This window comes from Rhopalosiphum maidis, chromosome 3 (assembly GCF_003676215.2).
Source record: "Rhopalosiphum maidis isolate BTI-1 chromosome 3, ASM367621v3, whole genome shotgun sequence".
NCBI lineage: Eukaryota > Metazoa > Arthropoda > Insecta > Hemiptera > Aphididae > Rhopalosiphum > Rhopalosiphum maidis.
In genome coordinates, this window is record NC_040879.1 from 60,139,172 (window position 1) to 60,158,479 (window position 19,308).

At 28.8% G+C, this 19,308-nt stretch overlaps 1 protein-coding gene across 6 annotated transcripts in view; it reads right to left on the reverse strand.

Moving 5' to 3' along the window:
* Positions 1 to 6,777: 6,777 nt before the first annotated feature.
* The window catches only part of LOC113556877 (neural-cadherin), a 129,049-nt gene continuing 116,518 nt past the window's right edge, over positions 6,778 to 19,308 (reverse strand). For all 6 annotated transcript variants that reach the window (XM_026962088.1, XM_026962087.1, XM_026962083.1 and 3 more), the window contains 12 exons: positions 18,516 to 18,848; positions 18,239 to 18,445; positions 17,095 to 17,572; positions 16,236 to 16,378; positions 15,879 to 16,139; positions 14,457 to 14,804; positions 13,529 to 13,829; positions 12,124 to 12,313; positions 11,068 to 11,309; positions 10,381 to 10,584; positions 9,960 to 10,124; positions 6,778 to 8,498 (listed from right to left, as the gene is read on the reverse strand). In XM_026962088.1, coding sequence (XP_026817889.1) covers positions 8,383 to 8,498; positions 9,960 to 10,124; positions 10,381 to 10,584; positions 11,068 to 11,309; positions 12,124 to 12,313; positions 13,529 to 13,829; positions 14,457 to 14,804; positions 15,879 to 16,139; positions 16,236 to 16,378; positions 17,095 to 17,572; positions 18,239 to 18,445; positions 18,516 to 18,848 — 2,988 coding nt within the window. In that variant the 3' untranslated portion in view covers positions 6,778 to 8,382. The remainder of the gene's footprint in view (positions 8,499 to 9,959; positions 10,125 to 10,380; positions 10,585 to 11,067; positions 11,310 to 12,123; positions 12,314 to 13,528; positions 13,830 to 14,456; positions 14,805 to 15,878; positions 16,140 to 16,235; positions 16,379 to 17,094; positions 17,573 to 18,238; positions 18,446 to 18,515; positions 18,849 to 19,308) is intronic.

The following is a 19,308-nucleotide window of genomic DNA, read 5'->3' on the forward strand; positions in this document are numbered from 1 at the left end:
CCTGAATAATAGCATAAAAAATTCTTTAAATGTAGAAAAATGCAAAATAACAGATTTACCTTTGAATTACTTGTTAGGCCAAGATATATAAGAGAGATAGAAACTCGTGAATTTTCAGATAAATTATGGTATTAATATTATTATATTATTATATAAGTTTTGAACTTAAATTTCTATTTGAAAATTATTAAAAAATGTATTTTATAATGTAATATAATTACTTTAATAGTTTAATATCACTTTTCTTTAACCATTATACAGTCGATTGTTTATTGATTAGGTTCGCATCAATATGTTCTATATGATTGAAAAGTGTTATATAGATAATAACTCAGAGAACTTTCATTTATCAGATTATATTTCATAAATTAATAATTAACTTTAAATAAAATAATCAAGAGGAGTTTAGCAATAACCTTCAAAACTTCAACCCATCAATAGTTGCATTAATCTATATAAAAGTAATGATATTTATGTTATTTAGTGTTTTATTTGTATTATAATAATCACGCAATAAAATATAGCCCACTTACTTATCAAAAGTCTAGAAGTTTATAAACTTATTATAATTTTAATTTTAAAATTAAAAAGGGCTGTAATAAATTGTTCTACTGTACAGTAAGTAGTCGAGTGTATCTTACTTGTCACTGAGTAGGCCACTGTATAGATGTGTTACATTTGAATTCAATGATTCAAATGATTCAATGATTACATATGAAAAACGATTTTAGGTAACAATGGCCCATTGATCTACCAGATTATTTACAGTCTATTATCATATATGTATAAACATGTTTATATTAATAAAATATATTATTATATTGTATTATTTATAATAATATCATTGATTAATTGATCAGGTAATTTTGAATAAGCTATAAATTTACAATAGCATAAAATTACTCAAAATACTTTTAAAATATTATTAATTTCTTTTTTATTATAAAATATAGTAAAATTCATAAAAAGTTTTAATTTCCCACAAATAATGATTTTAAATTTCAACATACCTAATAATAAGTATTCAGTATTCTTCGTTTAAGTTTCTAATTTCGTTTAAATTTGAACTTTAAATATGATGTGTAAAAAATATGTGCTTATATAATTTTAGATTTTTTGTTAACAGTTGGAATACTTTGTGATGTATTTACAAGTCTTAGTTATAGAAATTTGACGTTAAATTTATTTTTAAATACCTATAAAATAACTTGAATATTTTCGTTATTTTGATAAACTTTAACTCGTATTATAAAAAAAGTAGTTCTTATGTATCTATAATACTTTTAAATAGCTATGGTAAAATCTAATTAGGGACCTTGTATTAAGTACTTGAATATTGATCTATGTTTAAATGAGGTTTTTGGTCCAGCAAGATATTTTATATCGGTATTTATAGAAAAAAACTGATAAAAAAAATGGTACCTATGTATTTTTTAGTCGATTGATTTAATAATTATTGATTATGTTATTATTGAAGATAATATAAATACAAATTGTGTAAAAATCATAAATATAGAGTATAAACCATCTGGACTATAGTGGAAACATTTGTTTATCCAGCTAATATATTATATAATATGTTCATGAAAAATATTAGAAAAATATAATAACATTAGGAATGATATTATTTGATATATTATTATGTTATCTAATTCAGCTTCCTTTTTTATGAAAACATTAAAAAAATATTTTCAATTCCAATTAATTGAGCATCGACATTTTTTACGCATTGCTTGTAATAAATCAGCGGGGGAACCGGGGGGGTTAAGTGGGTGTTACCCCCCCCCCGAAATTTTTTTTAGTTGCGTTCCTGTAATCAATAGTTAATTGTTAATTTATGGTAAAACACAATTGCGTTCGCCCTCCTTTTTACCTGCAATAAAAACACACAACTGTAATCTTGCTATAGTATAGGCTTTTAACAATTTTCCAATGCACTATTTAAAAACACAGTAGGACTTGATTAACTCGAAATCGAAATTAAAAGTTTGAGTTGACCAAGTTCAGCTGTATACTTTATAAATACTTATATAGGTATGTAAATAGTAATACATCATATTTTTTTTTTATTAACGTATTTTCCCAATATATATAAAATAAATACCTATATAATTTTAGTAATTTTTGTATTTATTTTATATACATAAATTGAGAAAATACGTACGTTTTTCGCATGTAAAAATTTAGGGCGGGCGCAATCGTGTTAAATCCTTTGATTTGTTATGACGATTGTACTGTTTGTTAACCGATATCTTTTAATTTTTATGATTTTTAAATGTTAGAAAATTTTAAATAACATAGAGAAGAGAATTCATCAAGCCAATTTAGAGTAGGTAGTTTCCTAGTTTCCTACTAATCTATACGAATTTATGTTAATCAAGCTAAGTGTTCGTGGACAGTTGTTGAATATTCTATAGCATTTAAAGATGAAGTAACATAAAAATAATTTACTAATATAAAATAAAAATTCCAATAAATTAATTATTACTCACTTTAAAATTAAAATATAAATACATTTATACCATAAGGTTCTCTTTTTCTATAGATTATATTTTCACCTTCGAAGTTAAGATAAGAACATAATATATTATGTGCGTTAATTTTTTTGACACTTTAATTTTTAAGCTAGGTATGAGCATTTTCAACTTGTAATATTTACAAAACTTATATCTTGCTCAAAAACGGAAATATAAAAAAAACTAATGTTTAAGCACAGATAATGTTCTTACCTTTAACTTTTACGTGAGTCAATTCAGTCTAACTCAACAGCATAAAATTAGTTCTACAATTCCTTATATTGTCTGTGTCTAGACGCAGACAAAATATGCGGGTATACCGTTCGCTTAGGTATATTTACTGACGGTTTACTCCCAGAAAGTAAAATTATTACTGTTATTATAACAGCAAGTTAATTTATCTCTTTCCGAAAGCATTACATATTTTATAAATCGTGCTTTTATAAATTTTAAATTATTTGTTTTAACATGAGCTACATTGTATTATTTTAGAAACTTTCGTGATTTTGTCAAAATTTCAACTTCAAATACTTATTATGATTATAATACATTATAATTTATATTATATTTTTTGAATTATACTAAAATAGTGGTATTTTACAATAATTTAATAATTATTATTTATTAACTAGGTATAATAAATATAAAAACAGTATACAATCGAATTTAATGTTTTCAAATATGTCTTTTTATTGAATACTATGAATAAATTACTGACAGTTGGGCAGAAATATTGAATTTATTTGGTATACTTAAATTAATTATTATTAATTACAGTTTAGTATTAAAATAGGTATTTTTTAATGTATATTGTGAAAATGAGACGATAGTGTAACCGAAATATGAACGATGAACCGATTATATGCAACTTCAATCTTGATTAAACTGTATAATTTATTTTGTTAAGTTTAATTTTATTCAAACTATTTTATTTATAGGAATATTTTTATTCAGAGTCGGCATTCGGCACTTGATTCGTTTTCACATACAGACTGCACAATAAAAATGAGGACCATAGGTACTCTAGACCGACAACAATATAATAATAAATAATTACGATAAATTTAACCCCAAAGTGGAAGTCATTCGTTTGCACGCACTTCAATTCATTTATAAGTCACAATTTCGATGTTATAATCCTCTAAAAATTGTCAACTATAATCTTAGTGCCAATGCCAAGTAAACTTCTATACTGTCATCCTAGCTATTGACTTATGAGTCATTTGTCTTTTTTTCACTAAAATACTTGAAAAGTTAATTCTTAAACGTATACTTAATCTATAATCATATAAAAAAATATTCTGCTTGATACTTATCTAACTAATTTTCATTTTTTGCATTCAACTATTCATTAAGTTTATTGAATTATAGATGTTATTTCGTATACTCTGGAAAATAAATTGTTCTGTACACATATATATATATATATATACCACAAGCGTTCAACCGAGTATGGAAGATGGCCTTCTGCATAAACCTAAGACATGTCTTCTTTCTGCTTACTACCTCCTCATTAAATCTTACCTCTCAGAGCGTCATTTCCAAATCCGATATGGATCAGCAATCTCTGATATAGCAACTATATAAATTTCGGTGTCATAAGTGTTATACCTATATGTGTTATAAGATTTTTCATAATTTATTATTATAACTATTTACAAATATTTAAGTAGTTACCTCGTATGCATGATAAGGTGAACACCAACTGTCATAAAGGAAGGTACCTATAGTGTTAAAAATTAAAATATTTGAAGAAAACGTCGGGGTAACAATGACGTAATAAAAACACTCGATGCTGTACGCATCACGATATGTGTATATGCTTATAAATGTTATATTATCCTAATAATCATTATTTATCAGTAATATGTTTTTACAGTGTGTATATTAAAAACATCAAACACAACGAAAACGTCGAGTGTTCAAAAATCGGTTTTTGTTTTTCTAATGCCTTTTTTTACTTCATATAATACGTTTAATTTAACACTACGCAACTTATATGATATATTAATAATTAACTTAAAGTACTAAAATCTACAGTATAATAATAGTATATATATATACATATTATATAATATGTATATAATAAAATGTCTTAGCATGTATTACATAATAATAATATATAGTTACATGTTGAAAATAAAATAAACAAACGGTTGGTATACAAAAGTTGGTAGGTAGGTATATTATATTATTATATAATATTATAATACGACGGATGGGTGACTAGAAATATATAAATAAAAATAATTATATTATAATATTAACGCAATAATAATAATGATTAAATAAATAAACATGTGTTAGTAGAGGAGTAGTGATCGATCAGAGGACGATCGCCGTATACAGATCGTATTTATTCGAGGGTATGTAATATAATATACATGTATAGGTACATGGAAGAAAGCGCAAAATCGCGTTTTGGGGGCGAGTTTTTTTTTTTTTTTTGGAGGGGGGTTTCTTCTGTGTAAAAATTGAAAGTAAAAAACAAATTCAAATACAAAAAACACAGGTACATTCTCATATAATAATAATAATAATAATAATAATAATAAAAATATATATACACGCGCGCGATCCGTATTATAGTAATTAAGGTTATTCAGGATATGATACTTATACCGTACGATATAGAAGCCGAAAACGCAGAAAGTTAGATGTATGTAACTATAGACAGTAAACGTTTTGGCAATGACCGATGATGACGCGTTTCGCGTTATTTTCAATAAAATAATATATTTTACAGTATTCATGCGAAATTGAGTAATGTTTGGGTAAAATTAAAAAAATCGTTTGCACGATAGAAATCTGCGAAATTTTGCATTTAGTTGTAGGATCATGTGTCACCCCGTAAGTAATCAATTAGGTTCATCGAAAAATCCTTGCAGTGATTCGGCTGGAGACTATCGACAAAAACCGGAGGAGAGAAACAAATCTGTCTGGAAGTGGGTGGTGCGATCACGACGTATTTAGTTTAACTTTGGTTAACATGAAGACGAAATAACGGGTAAATGGGTGAGCGTTGACGGGCGGGTGAGTGATGGGTTAGTCGCACGACAACGATGATATTATAATACGGTGTGTGTGTGTGTGTGTAAAAAGTAAATTTTAAGTACATAATATAGTTTAACGATTAATTAATATTAATTATCATTATAATATTATTTAATGAATTGTGTATCGCTGCGCGCGGGTCGTATATGTAGGTGGAAAGCGACTCGTAAATCGTAATAACATCACAATAACAATAATAATAATAATAATACACAATATTATTACGATGTTAGACGCAATTTATCATGGAATGTCTTGTTTTAATAACTAACCTATAATAAATTATTATTATTATTATTATTATTATCATTCTTTTATTTTGTGTTTTTGATTATCATAGGCTACACCGCAATACAAAACAAAATCATATTATGTAAGAAAGAAAAAAATAATTTTGTGTACTCAACATTTCATATATCTAAATGCAACACGTGACAGTGCGTCGTTGTACGCACACGGTTTAAGATTATTTTTTGTTTTTATTCGTTTACATTGAAAACGATCACTTAGACGTACAATGAATAAAAAATTATTATATAATAATAGTAAGTACGCCTATTATCGATAGGTGTTAGTAGTAATATTATGTTCGACCTGCATGCGATATAATTATATATTATATTACATTTTCGGTGGTTTAAAACGTAATTTGATCATTTGGTAGCGATACACAAAATATACTAACATACGCTATGATAATATTATGCGATGACATTCGTTCGACAACCACGACGACATTTTAAAGTACAACGAGACTTACAATTATTATAATACTATCGTGGCGCAAACCGGCCGCCACGGTCGTGAATTTAGTACAGTGCGACGACGGGACGGCGGCCAGCCTAGCACCACCATCTCATTGCAGATACAATACAAAATGAAAAAAAAAAAAAAAATTTACATTTTGACGCCAATTGTGGTGGTTGTAACGTCGAACGAAATGGACAAAATAAAAAACTTAAAGATAGTGTGAAAAAAAAATTGTAGACACGGTCATAATAATATTAATAATAAATATATATATGGAGGTATACCGTAATGTTATATAATATAATCAAATTATCAATAAATTAATGTCTACATGAAATATAATAATAGTTATCATAATATAATTATAGGTAATTTAAAATTTATATAAATAAAACTAATCGTAAACTTATCAAAATTATTAATTTAATTTAATTTTTTTTTTGTTTTTTTTTTGCTTGTTTTAATTTTTCATGTTTAATAATAATAATAATAATAATAATAATAATATATAAAATTGGAACATCAGGTTAATACGCACTAGGACAAGATTTCTCTCTCTTTATATATATATATATATATAATATATATACCGTCTACGTTTCGTAATATATATGTATACATTAATAATATATAAATATAATAACAAATAATGGATCTGTGGTTGTGATGTGGGCGTGGGGAAAAAAGGGGTCGTATGGTGTGTCGTATACAACTATACGATATATTTATAGTACAGCTATATATTTATTATAGTGATGATATTTTGTTCAGTGTACTATAATAATATTGTTAACGATTTCAGTTGAATATCCTATAAATGTGCCGGGTGAAAACAAAACGTGATGTGGTATTATTAATTTATAATATTATAGTGAACTAATTAATGTATAATTTATATGATTCCAAATATAATGTACAATATTATCGTAAAATAGAAATGATAATTATTATATTATTATGTTTAATGTATAGTAAAACATTTTTTTCATCTTTTTTTTTCCATCGAGAGATATGTACGAAAAGATTTCAATATAACAACATAATATTATATTATATTCGACCGAACAAAAAAATTGATTTTATGATTTGTCGACTCGGGTCGTGTTACGTTTATTGTATATTATAATATTATTATATGTTACAGCTGTAATTATAATATTATATTATATATTGATTCACTCGATTTACAAATATAATTCAGTGTCAAATTTATACAATATATTGTTAAACAACTATAATATTGTGTAATCATCTAAACAGAAATTGAGCATACAATAAAAAAGTAGCGTTTGCCCTGAATATACGAGTATAATGGCAATAATTTGACGTACACAATGTTTTTTCTCAGTTTTGTATGAATAAAAATAGTAAAAACATTCGAGTGAAAATCAATCAATAATAAAACGATTTGCTCTTATATTGAGATAATATATATATTACTTAATATAAAAACACTCGACATTACTTGTAAGAAAAATAAAAAACTATAAGAATGATGAAAGGGGTTGATGATGATAGAAAAAAATGTTAACGAAAAGTCACAGTATGAGGAGGGTACAACGAGGCTCTATAGTATTATGCGTAATATATTTTAATAATTATTACAATTTAGTCCTGCAGTGGGGTGTAGTAGTAGTAACGCAACAGTGTACATTATTGCTGGGATGGGTATTATAATATTATTATCATATAATGTAATATACTATAATACGGTAAAACACAAACGATAAACGGTAAGCATATTTTATATAATATTATAATAAAATGGCAGCAAAATGGGAGTTGAGATCATCTAATAATAATAATGTATAAAGTGAGTTAAGTAAAAAAAAATTAATTAAAAAAAAATTAATCATGACTAGATTTTCAGTTCAATTATAGCGGCCCTGTGTGTATGTACAACGAAAATATTATTATTATTATGCATATTATTTATTATAAATACGAGTATACGACACGACGCGTACTATCAATGTTGTGGTGCGATACGTCGTGATGATGAAGACAATAATAATATTATATTCTACACAACAGTTAGCTGTAAACGTGCTTTTTGTCTCCTCTACTGCTCCTCGTCCATCTCGCGTTCGCCGTCCCGGCTGTACATGTCGGCCAGCTTGTCGAAATGCGAACCCCAAGATACCAAGTACTCGTAGTCCTGGTGATCGTCCTCGGTACCTGCAACCGAAAAAGTACAATTAATATAATTGTGTCAATTACCAGTATTACCAGTAGCTTTTGTTACCTATGATTTCGAACAATCATCGGTGCATTAAAGAAAGTAAATCTTTTATAGGCATATTTAAAAATCAAACGATTGTGAACGATTTGTCAAGAGAGGATTTTGCCTGTTTTTAGTATAATTTTTTATATAGTTATACAGAAAGTATACTAAGTTTTCTATAATATTTTTAAAATTTAACAAAATCTTTTCTTAATACACCTCTACATGATGGTATACTGGTATGAAAGTACCACGGACATTTCAAGGATACGACTATCAAAGTTTTAGATTTACGTTGATTATGAATTAGTTAGTTAGACATTTTTCTTTTATTCAATAATGATATAATTAGGTTCAGTACGTAGCTCACGAATTAACTTTGTAACTAACTAATAAACATTAACCTGGATAGATAGAAAAATCTTGCGATTTCATACAAATCCAAGCACTAGATATATGTCCTCTTATAGGTGATTCAAAATACATGATATGTATCATAATATTAACTGATTAGTTCATCACTGCTGATTTTACGTTTATTTATAAACAAAATTGATAGTTAGTAAATGTTAAAAAAAAAATTGTTGATAATTTTGTAAATATTATAATTTATTTAGCTAAGTCATTACAACATTTTAGAATAGTTGAAATTGCTATCCTAACCTAACCTGCTATAAGTTAATAAATGCATATTCAATTATTAAAATGCATATCTAAATAATTGTTTAGAAAAAATTATAAAACGAAAAATGATTTGAATTCTGTAGTTTTAATAATATGTTTTATATTACATTAGGCAGACATCTAGAAAATTGTAAATATTTCACCCGATATTTTTAACAACCAAATAAAATTTTTAATTAATTTGGGTATTAAAGTCATAAAATTTCCTTATAAACTATGTTTATTGTATTTTTTTTTTTATTTGATTATAGTATATTTGTACTCATATTTTCAATTTTTCAATAGATCTAACTCGGAGTATGATGGCATTTTAATATAGTTTTCCATGACTAAATATCAGTCATATTCTATGACTTACCATGGGGTAAATACAATCGTACTTTATCCAAGGCTTAGCCCTGAGTTTTGTATATTGTCATACCATATATGCTATTCTTATTTGAAATTTATATCTTGTAAATAAAAAGGTTTAAAACCATGTCGACGATGACACGGCAGTATAGATGTAACGTCATAGAAAACTTAACTATATTATAATAACTATGTAATTATTAGTTATTTGAAATTTTCTTTTTAATGGCTTGTCCTTATGCTGAACACTCAGGTTAAAAAAATAAAATCACGCAAATTAGTGAAGTATAATCAAATGTCTATATATGCAGGTACATAGAAATCGCCTCACATTTTTATAATATATAAAACATCATCGATGTGATCAACGTGTAATTTACCTGTGTTTAATGATGACAATGATCCGGCAGTACTGCCGCCTCCTTCATAAGCGTAATTGCGTAAGTCATCGAACGGCGGGGCGTTTGGATCACCGTCCGCGCGTTTCTTATGGTCTTCTATGAATATGCCGACGTTGGGTTCCACGCCCACGGGCATTGCTGGATCTATAAAAATCGATCTTTAGGTACTTTATCTATAAACCGTGATGCTGCGGTAAAAATATACTGATGACGATCGTGTAGATTTGATGTGATGAGTGGTTAACAAATTAATTTTAATTAAAAATATTTTTTAACTACTACTTTGTCGGTTAAATATATAACTAATAGTCATACTTTCTTTCCACTACCCATCCATCGTTATGTATATTGTGGGTAACTAGGTAAGTACTTATATATATTATTATTATATAATACGTACATTTATATTTCTGCGGGTGCATGTTGTTCATCGATCCGCCGATGGGTATCTGTAACGGCGTGATATCAAACGCGGTCATGTCGTCTTCGCCGCCGCCCTCGTCGTCGTAATTGATTATGTTTTCTCTGACGTCGTCGTCTGGTCCAGGGTATTTAATGTGTGACTCGCGTCGCCGGTTGTACACGACAAACATCAACACTAGAACTGCGTGGCAGAAAAGACAAATAAAAGAGGTAAACAAGCTGTGCGGATAAACGTGTTAATAGTGACGCGCTATGGAAAATCGTTTTTATTGCAGTGTCAAAAGAGTTAGATTATAAATCATAATTAAATATTTCTAATTGAAATAAGAAAAAACTTAGGTATATCGATAAAAAAATTGAAATTAAAACGAAAACTTTTCATTTCAATTTTAAGCACAGCTACGAATAAAATGTAAATATTTCAATTAACATATTTATTTACATTATTACATCTTTCAACTATTTTAAACTTTTTGCGTGCGTGATACTCATTAATAATTTTTTTTTAAAAAGCTCTAACGGATTATACTGTTTTTGATTTACTTAAAATATGTCACTAATATAATTCGCGCACGAATTGGAAAAAATTATCGGTAAAATTGATACATTTATCTGTGCTTAGTTAAGGCTAGGTTGGATTACAACATTTCGAAACTGCACTTACTGAGAATGATGAGGAGGCACACCAGTATAGCGGCCAGTGCACCCATGCCAAGTTTCAATTTTTGGCCTTCTTGGACCAGTTCGCAGTTCTCGCCCCAAAAGCCGTCCGGGCATATGCAGCGGTAACGTATCCTAGGGTCTTGGTTTAGGCAAACGCCACCGTTCCGGCATGGACTGTCCAGGCATTCGTTTTTATCCACGCAGCCTTTGCGGTCCGGAGTCATGATCCTGCCTTCACCGCAACTGTAATATAATACAATGCGGAAAGTAGAAATATGTTTCGTTATTCGATTGTGATGTTACAAGAGTATAATATTATTGGTAAGTATTGCTATACCAGCAAATAAAAAGGAGGTATTTGTTTTATAACCGGGATTTTAAGATTTTATTTTATTATATATGTTCATCTCTACATTAAAATTGGTAGTGAAATAATTGACCAACTTTAAACAATGAAATGAGCATGTTAACCACATTTTTGCTGGTAAGCAGTGGTACATATATACAGTTAGAATATTTTATTCTCTACAGTCTACAAAAGAATTTTAAGGATATAAGAATAAAAAGAGTATTCATTTTTCTATTATATAAGAACGGCGAAACAAAAATTACCAAAATCACGTCATTATTATTAAAAATTAATTCATAGTATGAATGTGATAAACAAATTTTAGAGACGAATACAATTTATACGATAATTATTATGATTCTTTTATGTACGAAAACTAATAAAATCATATTTATTAATACATTGGCTTCAGTTTTTAAAATATAAAACATCTATCTCTCCTATCACATTTAAAATGAAAATGTAAATGTAAATTTAATATTATTAATTATTATTATAAATTTAATTTTATGTTTGAATATTTATTATATTCATTGGAACGTAGCGAAAACAGTTTTTTTAGGAATTTCATAATATCAGAAAAACCTCTTAGAATTTCACTACAAATTTGAATCCCCCCTCCCAAAAAAAAAAAAAATTCAAAGAATAATTGTTATTATATGTATTTGACAGATTTCATGATGGTGATTAATAGATTATAGAACTCACGTGCAATCGTAATAGTTCCAAAGGTCGACGCATTCAAAAGGCTCCTGGCAAATGACGTTGGCACACGGTTTGTTTGATGGACAATTCCTTTCAACGTTTCTAGCCATGGTAGCTTGACCCCATTGTGTTCCGTTGGTCGCTGGCGGCAATGGCAAATATCTTCCCTCCAAGCGTATGTCGTCCAAGCAACCTTGAAAGATTTTACAATATATATGATGTATAATGTATATACATATTACACATGGTAATACGAATTTGACAGGAAACACCACTAATAGACAATGTAAGATTCACTTTCATATTTGTTTTACTCGCGAAATGAATTTGAACAATTTTTATAATTGTTCGTATACCAGAAAGACGAGGAAATTCTAGTTAGATGACTAAAAGCCCGATTTCTATTAATTCACTAAATAAATTGAACAATATTCTAGTTACGATATTTATTCATACGATTTAACTCAAAACTATACATCTACGTATAGGTAACAATTATTATTATAAAATTGGACTTTTAGCTATTATCAACAAGAATGTCGCCTTTCTTACAAAATTTTAAAATAAAAATAGCTTTAGTTAATCTTATGATAACTTCATAAATTATTCACATCGCGTGTGGGCGGTTTTCATTTGGGTGAATAACCCAAAATAACATATCGTTTGGGCGAATTTATACATATCATTTGGGCGAAATTTACACGGAACCCTAATTTATTTAATATATCGTTTGGGCGAGTTATAAATATATTTTTATAAAAATGTATATAATACATATGTACTAATACGTTTTCCTTGCCATTTTTAGAGATTTAGGACTCTCAGTTAACTCGAACTGGTATGGTTAAAAATGTATTATATTTCTATGTATAAATTATTATAATAATATATTGTATTAAAAATCCTAACTAATTATAATAATTAATAATTAGTATGGTATCTCATGCCCATTTTTTTATTATAATCGATTATTGTTAATTTTCCGATTTGATATTCTTCCCGTGATTTTAATGTATAGTCTTATTTTTCTTTAGTATTTTTACGTAATATATTGATTTTTTGTGTGTTAATAGAATTCATTTTTATAAAGTTATAAATAGTTATCACCAATCAACCGAAACGGTATAATAATAATATTGAGTTGAATACATTGTAGTAAATACGAATATAAAAATTATTGTATAGGTAAGTATGTTACTTCTCTATTATTCCCTGTATAATTTATAAATTAATCCGCCTAAACGATCGGTTAATTTCTCGCCCAAATGATATATGCTCTACTCAGGTAAATTTTGGGTTATTCGACCAAATAAATGACGCCCTCGCATATTAGTATTTTTTTTTTTTTATGAAATTTATAGTCTCGAGTCTCGACACTATAGATGATTTTTTTCTTCCTTCACATTACCTTTTTGGAAGTCACCGTATACTTCAAATGTTCGAACACCTGTGTACTCGGCCTTTCCACCAGCGTACACTCCTTCTTGCTTGTCTACCATTAGCCACTGATGCCCTTCGAATCGATAAGTTTCGTTATAATGTTTTCCTTCGCCACCGTCTAATTCTAAAATTGCCGATGAACCGTATCTTGACACTTTGGCTGTGTGCCATTTACCGTCGTCAACGGTTACGGCGCTTAGCCACACGTCTCTTTCCTCAGTCCGTAAGCTGTTCAAGTTGTACCGGAAATGCAGTTTGCTGTCTTTAATCTGCCAACATGATAAGATATTGCGGTATAATTATTAGGTAAGTGCAAATATTTCCATTCATATTTCAAAAATAATTTTTTTAAGTCTTAGAGATTTATCATTTGTTTTTATTGTTTTATTATACGTATTATGTAAAAATCTATATTAAAATTAGGGGCAATAATATACTAAAAGGCCTGGCAATGAACTTAAATTTGAAAAATTTTATTCTTACTAAAAAAAAAGTAATAATAATAATAATAATAATAAAGAAATAAATGATAAAAATCTTGGTTTGATTTTGAAAAATGTGTATCATGACATTTTAAAATGACCATAAGTTGATCTCCAAGTGGTGAACACCAGATGTAAAGGGGTCTAAAGGAGCCATATCCATACATTCATTTTTCAAATTGTTAGAACAAGCACCTTTACGTCACTCAAAACAATGTTTATGTTAAAAAACATTTAGAAATATTTTGAAAATTTTAATAAATAGCTAGTATTATATTTTTGAGTTTAACTTATTTTACGACCAGAAACTTCTTTCATTTTGACGATTGCTCGTATATGAAGTACTTATAGTACAGGTAATACCTACTAAAATTACTAATACTAATTATAATAATTCTAATAACAATATCGCACTTCGAGAATAGCATATTCGCGGTTGTGTTGGTCACTGACTCTGAACAACTCTCCATGTTCTTCGCGCGTCCTGAACCGTAATTGGATTTTGGTCATGAATTTGTCAGCGTCAAACGATAGGGCGTACTTCACGTAACTCTGGGGCCGGAACGTGGTTGGTATGGTGGGTGTGAGGCAATCGGCACCCGACCAGCCAGGGTTGCACTCGCACCGCGGTTCCACCATACTACCCACGCACGATCCGTGTTCAGAACACCTGTGGCCTACTAACTGCATGCATAAATCTTCGGTTTGAGGACATCCGGCAACGCTGTTCCTGGTGAGTCCTGGGTTGGCCAGATCATAAAGCTGCGAATGACAGATGTTAATTGTATAATAATTTATGTCTATTATTAGGGTTATTTATATTTTATAATGCACCGTGGTACCATAACATAATAATATAATAAACTATTATAAATATTCCAAAATATACGAAATTATGCATAATAAAACAATGAAAAACCTTCATGGTTATATATATGTATAATATATGACTTAGAAATGAAATAAATAGTAAATACTTGAAACATTAGAATTGCACACATTCGTATTTTGGAAAAATAAATAAACAAATTAACTTATAACAAATGTATAGTAAATATATTTTATATTAAAATAACATTTTAAAATATTATAATTCATATGCGTCAAATGTTTTGTTATCCAAATTTCCAATAAAAAATATAAAAACAATAGTTATAATATAACTATATGCATTTATTATATTATAAATAATATAACTATATTATCCATATTATGTACTAAATGTAAAACAAAATGTTTTCTTTAGAGTGGTGAAGTCAAAGTTGAATAAGTACTTAATTTATTTATTTTAATATTAATATTTATATGAATTCATGTATTGTAGGTGTATAATACATAATACAATATATATGGTAATATAAAAATGAAAATATCATATCTATTATATATTATAATTACCTATCACATGATAAATGCGCGCTGTTCAAAAAACGTTGATTGAATATTATTAGTAGGAATAAAAAGAAAAATTCAAAGTATAACATACGAGTAGGCAGACGAAAACGGAAAAATAATCACTTCGGAGATAATTGAATTTTTTTATCTATCTATAACGGATCAATGACGTTATTTAATTTGACACATTCTTGGGAAATACGATCAATAACCATATAATATGTAATTAAATGCGGTGGATTTTTGTTGAGAACGTATAAAACAAAACAAGTATTAAAGGTATAAAGAGTATAATTTAATAGAACTTTACAGCAGTCTCGTATAGCTATTATTATTGCTGATGCATTCGAACACGAACGCGGTGGCGGAAAAATAATAATATATATGCGTATATAAAATATAATAATTTGCGAAATTATCATAAAATCAAAAGTCATTCACCTTGCTGTTGTGATAGACGTTTTTGATGCAGCCGTCGAACCCTTTGCCGTACGGGGCAGATTGCCAATGATAGTGAGTGGGGTCAAAGTCCTGTACATACCGGCCGCCGATTTGTAGCGGTGAATTGATATTAAGGTACTCGTTGAACGGCGGTATCGTACCCTGGGCCTGGCAAGAGGCATCGTCGAACTCCGGATGCGAACCGTCTTCTAGTTCGGAAATGTCCGCTGAACGGCAGTTGTCCACCACCAAACGGATATTCTAAAATTCGGGAAGATTCGTTGTAGAGTCATCCGAGGTTATAGGTATAAATAGTAAAATATAATAATATAATTTATGTGAGTGAGTAATACATACCTCCGTGTCCCAAAATACGTCAATTTTATGCCACTCGCCATCGTCTAAACTCTTTTTTGTTTTCACCTTAAGCTCTAATGTACCAGACCCGAAGTCGATGAGCAGACGCGGTTGACCCCTATCCAACTCGATTGATATGAAATCTGTGAATAAACACGTTTGAAAATATTAATTTATGAGCATGTAGTCTAACAAAGTTCTACAAAATTTATTTTTTGATAACTTCAAATATCAAATCTTTTGACGAATATTAACAATTAAAATTAAATCCTACTACATTAATTATACAGGGTAGTTTCTTTCTACTAGATGGCATATTATATCTATCAAGTATTACATAAATAACTGATTAATATTAAAATAGTTATTTTCATAGAGCTAAAAATAAAAAAAGAATTGTATGACTTTTAGAAGTTTATAATTTATTTAATAAATATTATACGACATTTTATTGTGCACGTTTATTTTATATTCATATTTTTATACATATATATATATATATATATGTTCACAGTAACTGCGTATTTTCAAGATATTGTGCAGATATTGGTAATTGTTTTTTATTTTGATAAAAAGTTTAAATCAGAAAAATTGACAGCAATCATTGAATAATGGTAGATTATGTTAGTTTATTATAATAATATTTATATAAACATTTAAATTGCATTTTAGTATAAAATTAATTAAAAATTTTACTTTTTTCAAATTTGAAATATTTATGTTTTTAGTTCACAAGTAGATGATCGTTGAACAGTTATTTAAAATTGAATTTATTATTTTTTAATGGTTTTTGTTCTTAAAAAAAAATATAAACACTTTCCAATTTTAACTTTAACACACACACACACACATCACGTACCTGATACAAGTGTTTCTTCGGGTTCAGGTGGCACTATGGGACCGTTGTACAGCATTAGTCCGTCTGCTTTTCTTGTTACGAATTCGAGGCTCAAATGAGAGTTGTCACACATCTCCAAGGGCGGATACCATGCCCATCCGCTACCCTTGAAGCTCCTGGCCGTTTGCTGGCACCTGGGTCCGTTGAAGCCATTCAAGCATTCGCACGTCGGCCCGTTTCTGGTATCTGTGCACCGACCACCGTTCAAACATGGGCTCGATCGGCACGTTTCGATTTTCGTGAAGTTTCGGGCTCCGCAGGTGCATTCTGCGTAAGTATCGATTCGAACACCGACCAGCGCCGTCTTATTGGCGTTCACCATGTACGGTAGCGTGTTAATCTCGAATACGTTCGTGCAACTACCCTCGCAGTTTACGTACTCGTACAGACATTCGTCAATTCCGACCATAGTGATGTTTATTCCCACATCTTTTTCAATCTGAACGTAGAAAAAATAAATAAATACACATTAACGAATTCAATAAATTACGTATTATACAATTCCGATATTTTTTTCCAAAATTAACAGCCTGTCTAATTTTTCAGTGGTATATTTTAGTGTTCGATATTTTTATTTATATTTACAAATGTTGCAAGGATATTGTAAATGAACTCTATACTGCAGATCAAATCCTATCTTGTTGTGACGAGTTGTTACGGGAACTTAAGCTTTGTTATGATTGTTAATAAACCACATAATAAAGCTGGACATATTTTATATCTTAAAAACCAAGGACTTTAACTATTAAGTGTCAGAGCGATCAGTTTTAGAAGTCAATATTTGATTTTTATAACAAAATTCTCTTAAGTATAAAAACAACTAGTAAACTAAAATCAGAAACTAGTACTAGAAAAACATGATTATATGGTCTGAACACGACAATAATCAGACAGAACAGATAAGTGGTCAGAGATGGAACAACCGTCACGTCAAATAATATTTTAGAATAATATTATATTCCCGAATAAAATAAATGTATTCGATTGATATACAATAATACTATAAAAATGTCTATACCATTAAAGTTTTTTAATTTTAATTTTTAAACTTTCAATGACTGTTCAATAATATTATAAGTACTGGATATTAAAACGACCGTCATACCTCTTCGCGGTGCATCAGTACCAGACCGTTGAGTTTCACCGTTTTGTAGTAAGGCGATCCGTGAGCAGAGAACCTAATGTCGGTTAACGGAGGGTACTTTTGTTTCAACTGAACACTAAAAATGTCGATATTTTCTCTGGGTGTGTTTAAAATGTCCACAAGTTTATCCTTGAATTTATCGGCTTTGCTCCTAACTAAGCTCTGCGTCTAATAATGTAATAAAAAAAATGTGTTAGCGTACCAACTTTTAATTAACTATTCTGCGTTCGGCATTTACTCTATAGTTCCATATTCTGATGAAATCTTCGTCGGATATGCCAGCGATACGTATTGACCCTGCGTTCATAACTGCCTCGGGCGAAATTTCTTTAACCGTGACAGTGACATTCGCAGATATGTCCGTTTGTGTGTGTTTGCGGTCATACACCTTAAATCGCAAATGGTATTGGCCCTCTCTTGTACCATGGCGCATCATGATCATTCCCGTGGTATCGTTTAGCTTAAATCGCGGATGTTCGGTGCCGTCCGGGTAGAATTTTTTGTCTGGCAAATCCCAGTCGTCCAAATCGTACACGTACACGCGACCGATTTCTGTGTCCGGAGCTTGGCCCTTAATAGATTTATAGCAATATATTATTAGTATGATTATTAATATAATAATATTATATAATTATAATTATTAAACACAGTAATGAGAACACAAAAAATAATATGAATGCGTTTTCTTGCACACACATCACTTATGTATAGTAAAATATTTATAATTTATATATCAATTTCTATGTTGCTTTTTCTTATACTATAAGTACCTATAATATTAGTTCACATCGATATAATATGGTAGGTAATATCATATTATTTAAACGGTGATAATTGATAGAGACGAATAGTAATATTTATTATTGTGTAATATAATATAAGAAATTAACTATTCCAAACTGTTTTAAAAATTAATACTTATAAGGCAAACGCCTTAAAAATAAAAAAAAATAATTATCAATTTATCTGATACCTAGTTTCATATATTTTAACGGTGCAAATCGATAGAAGTGTATGATTAAAATTAGTTT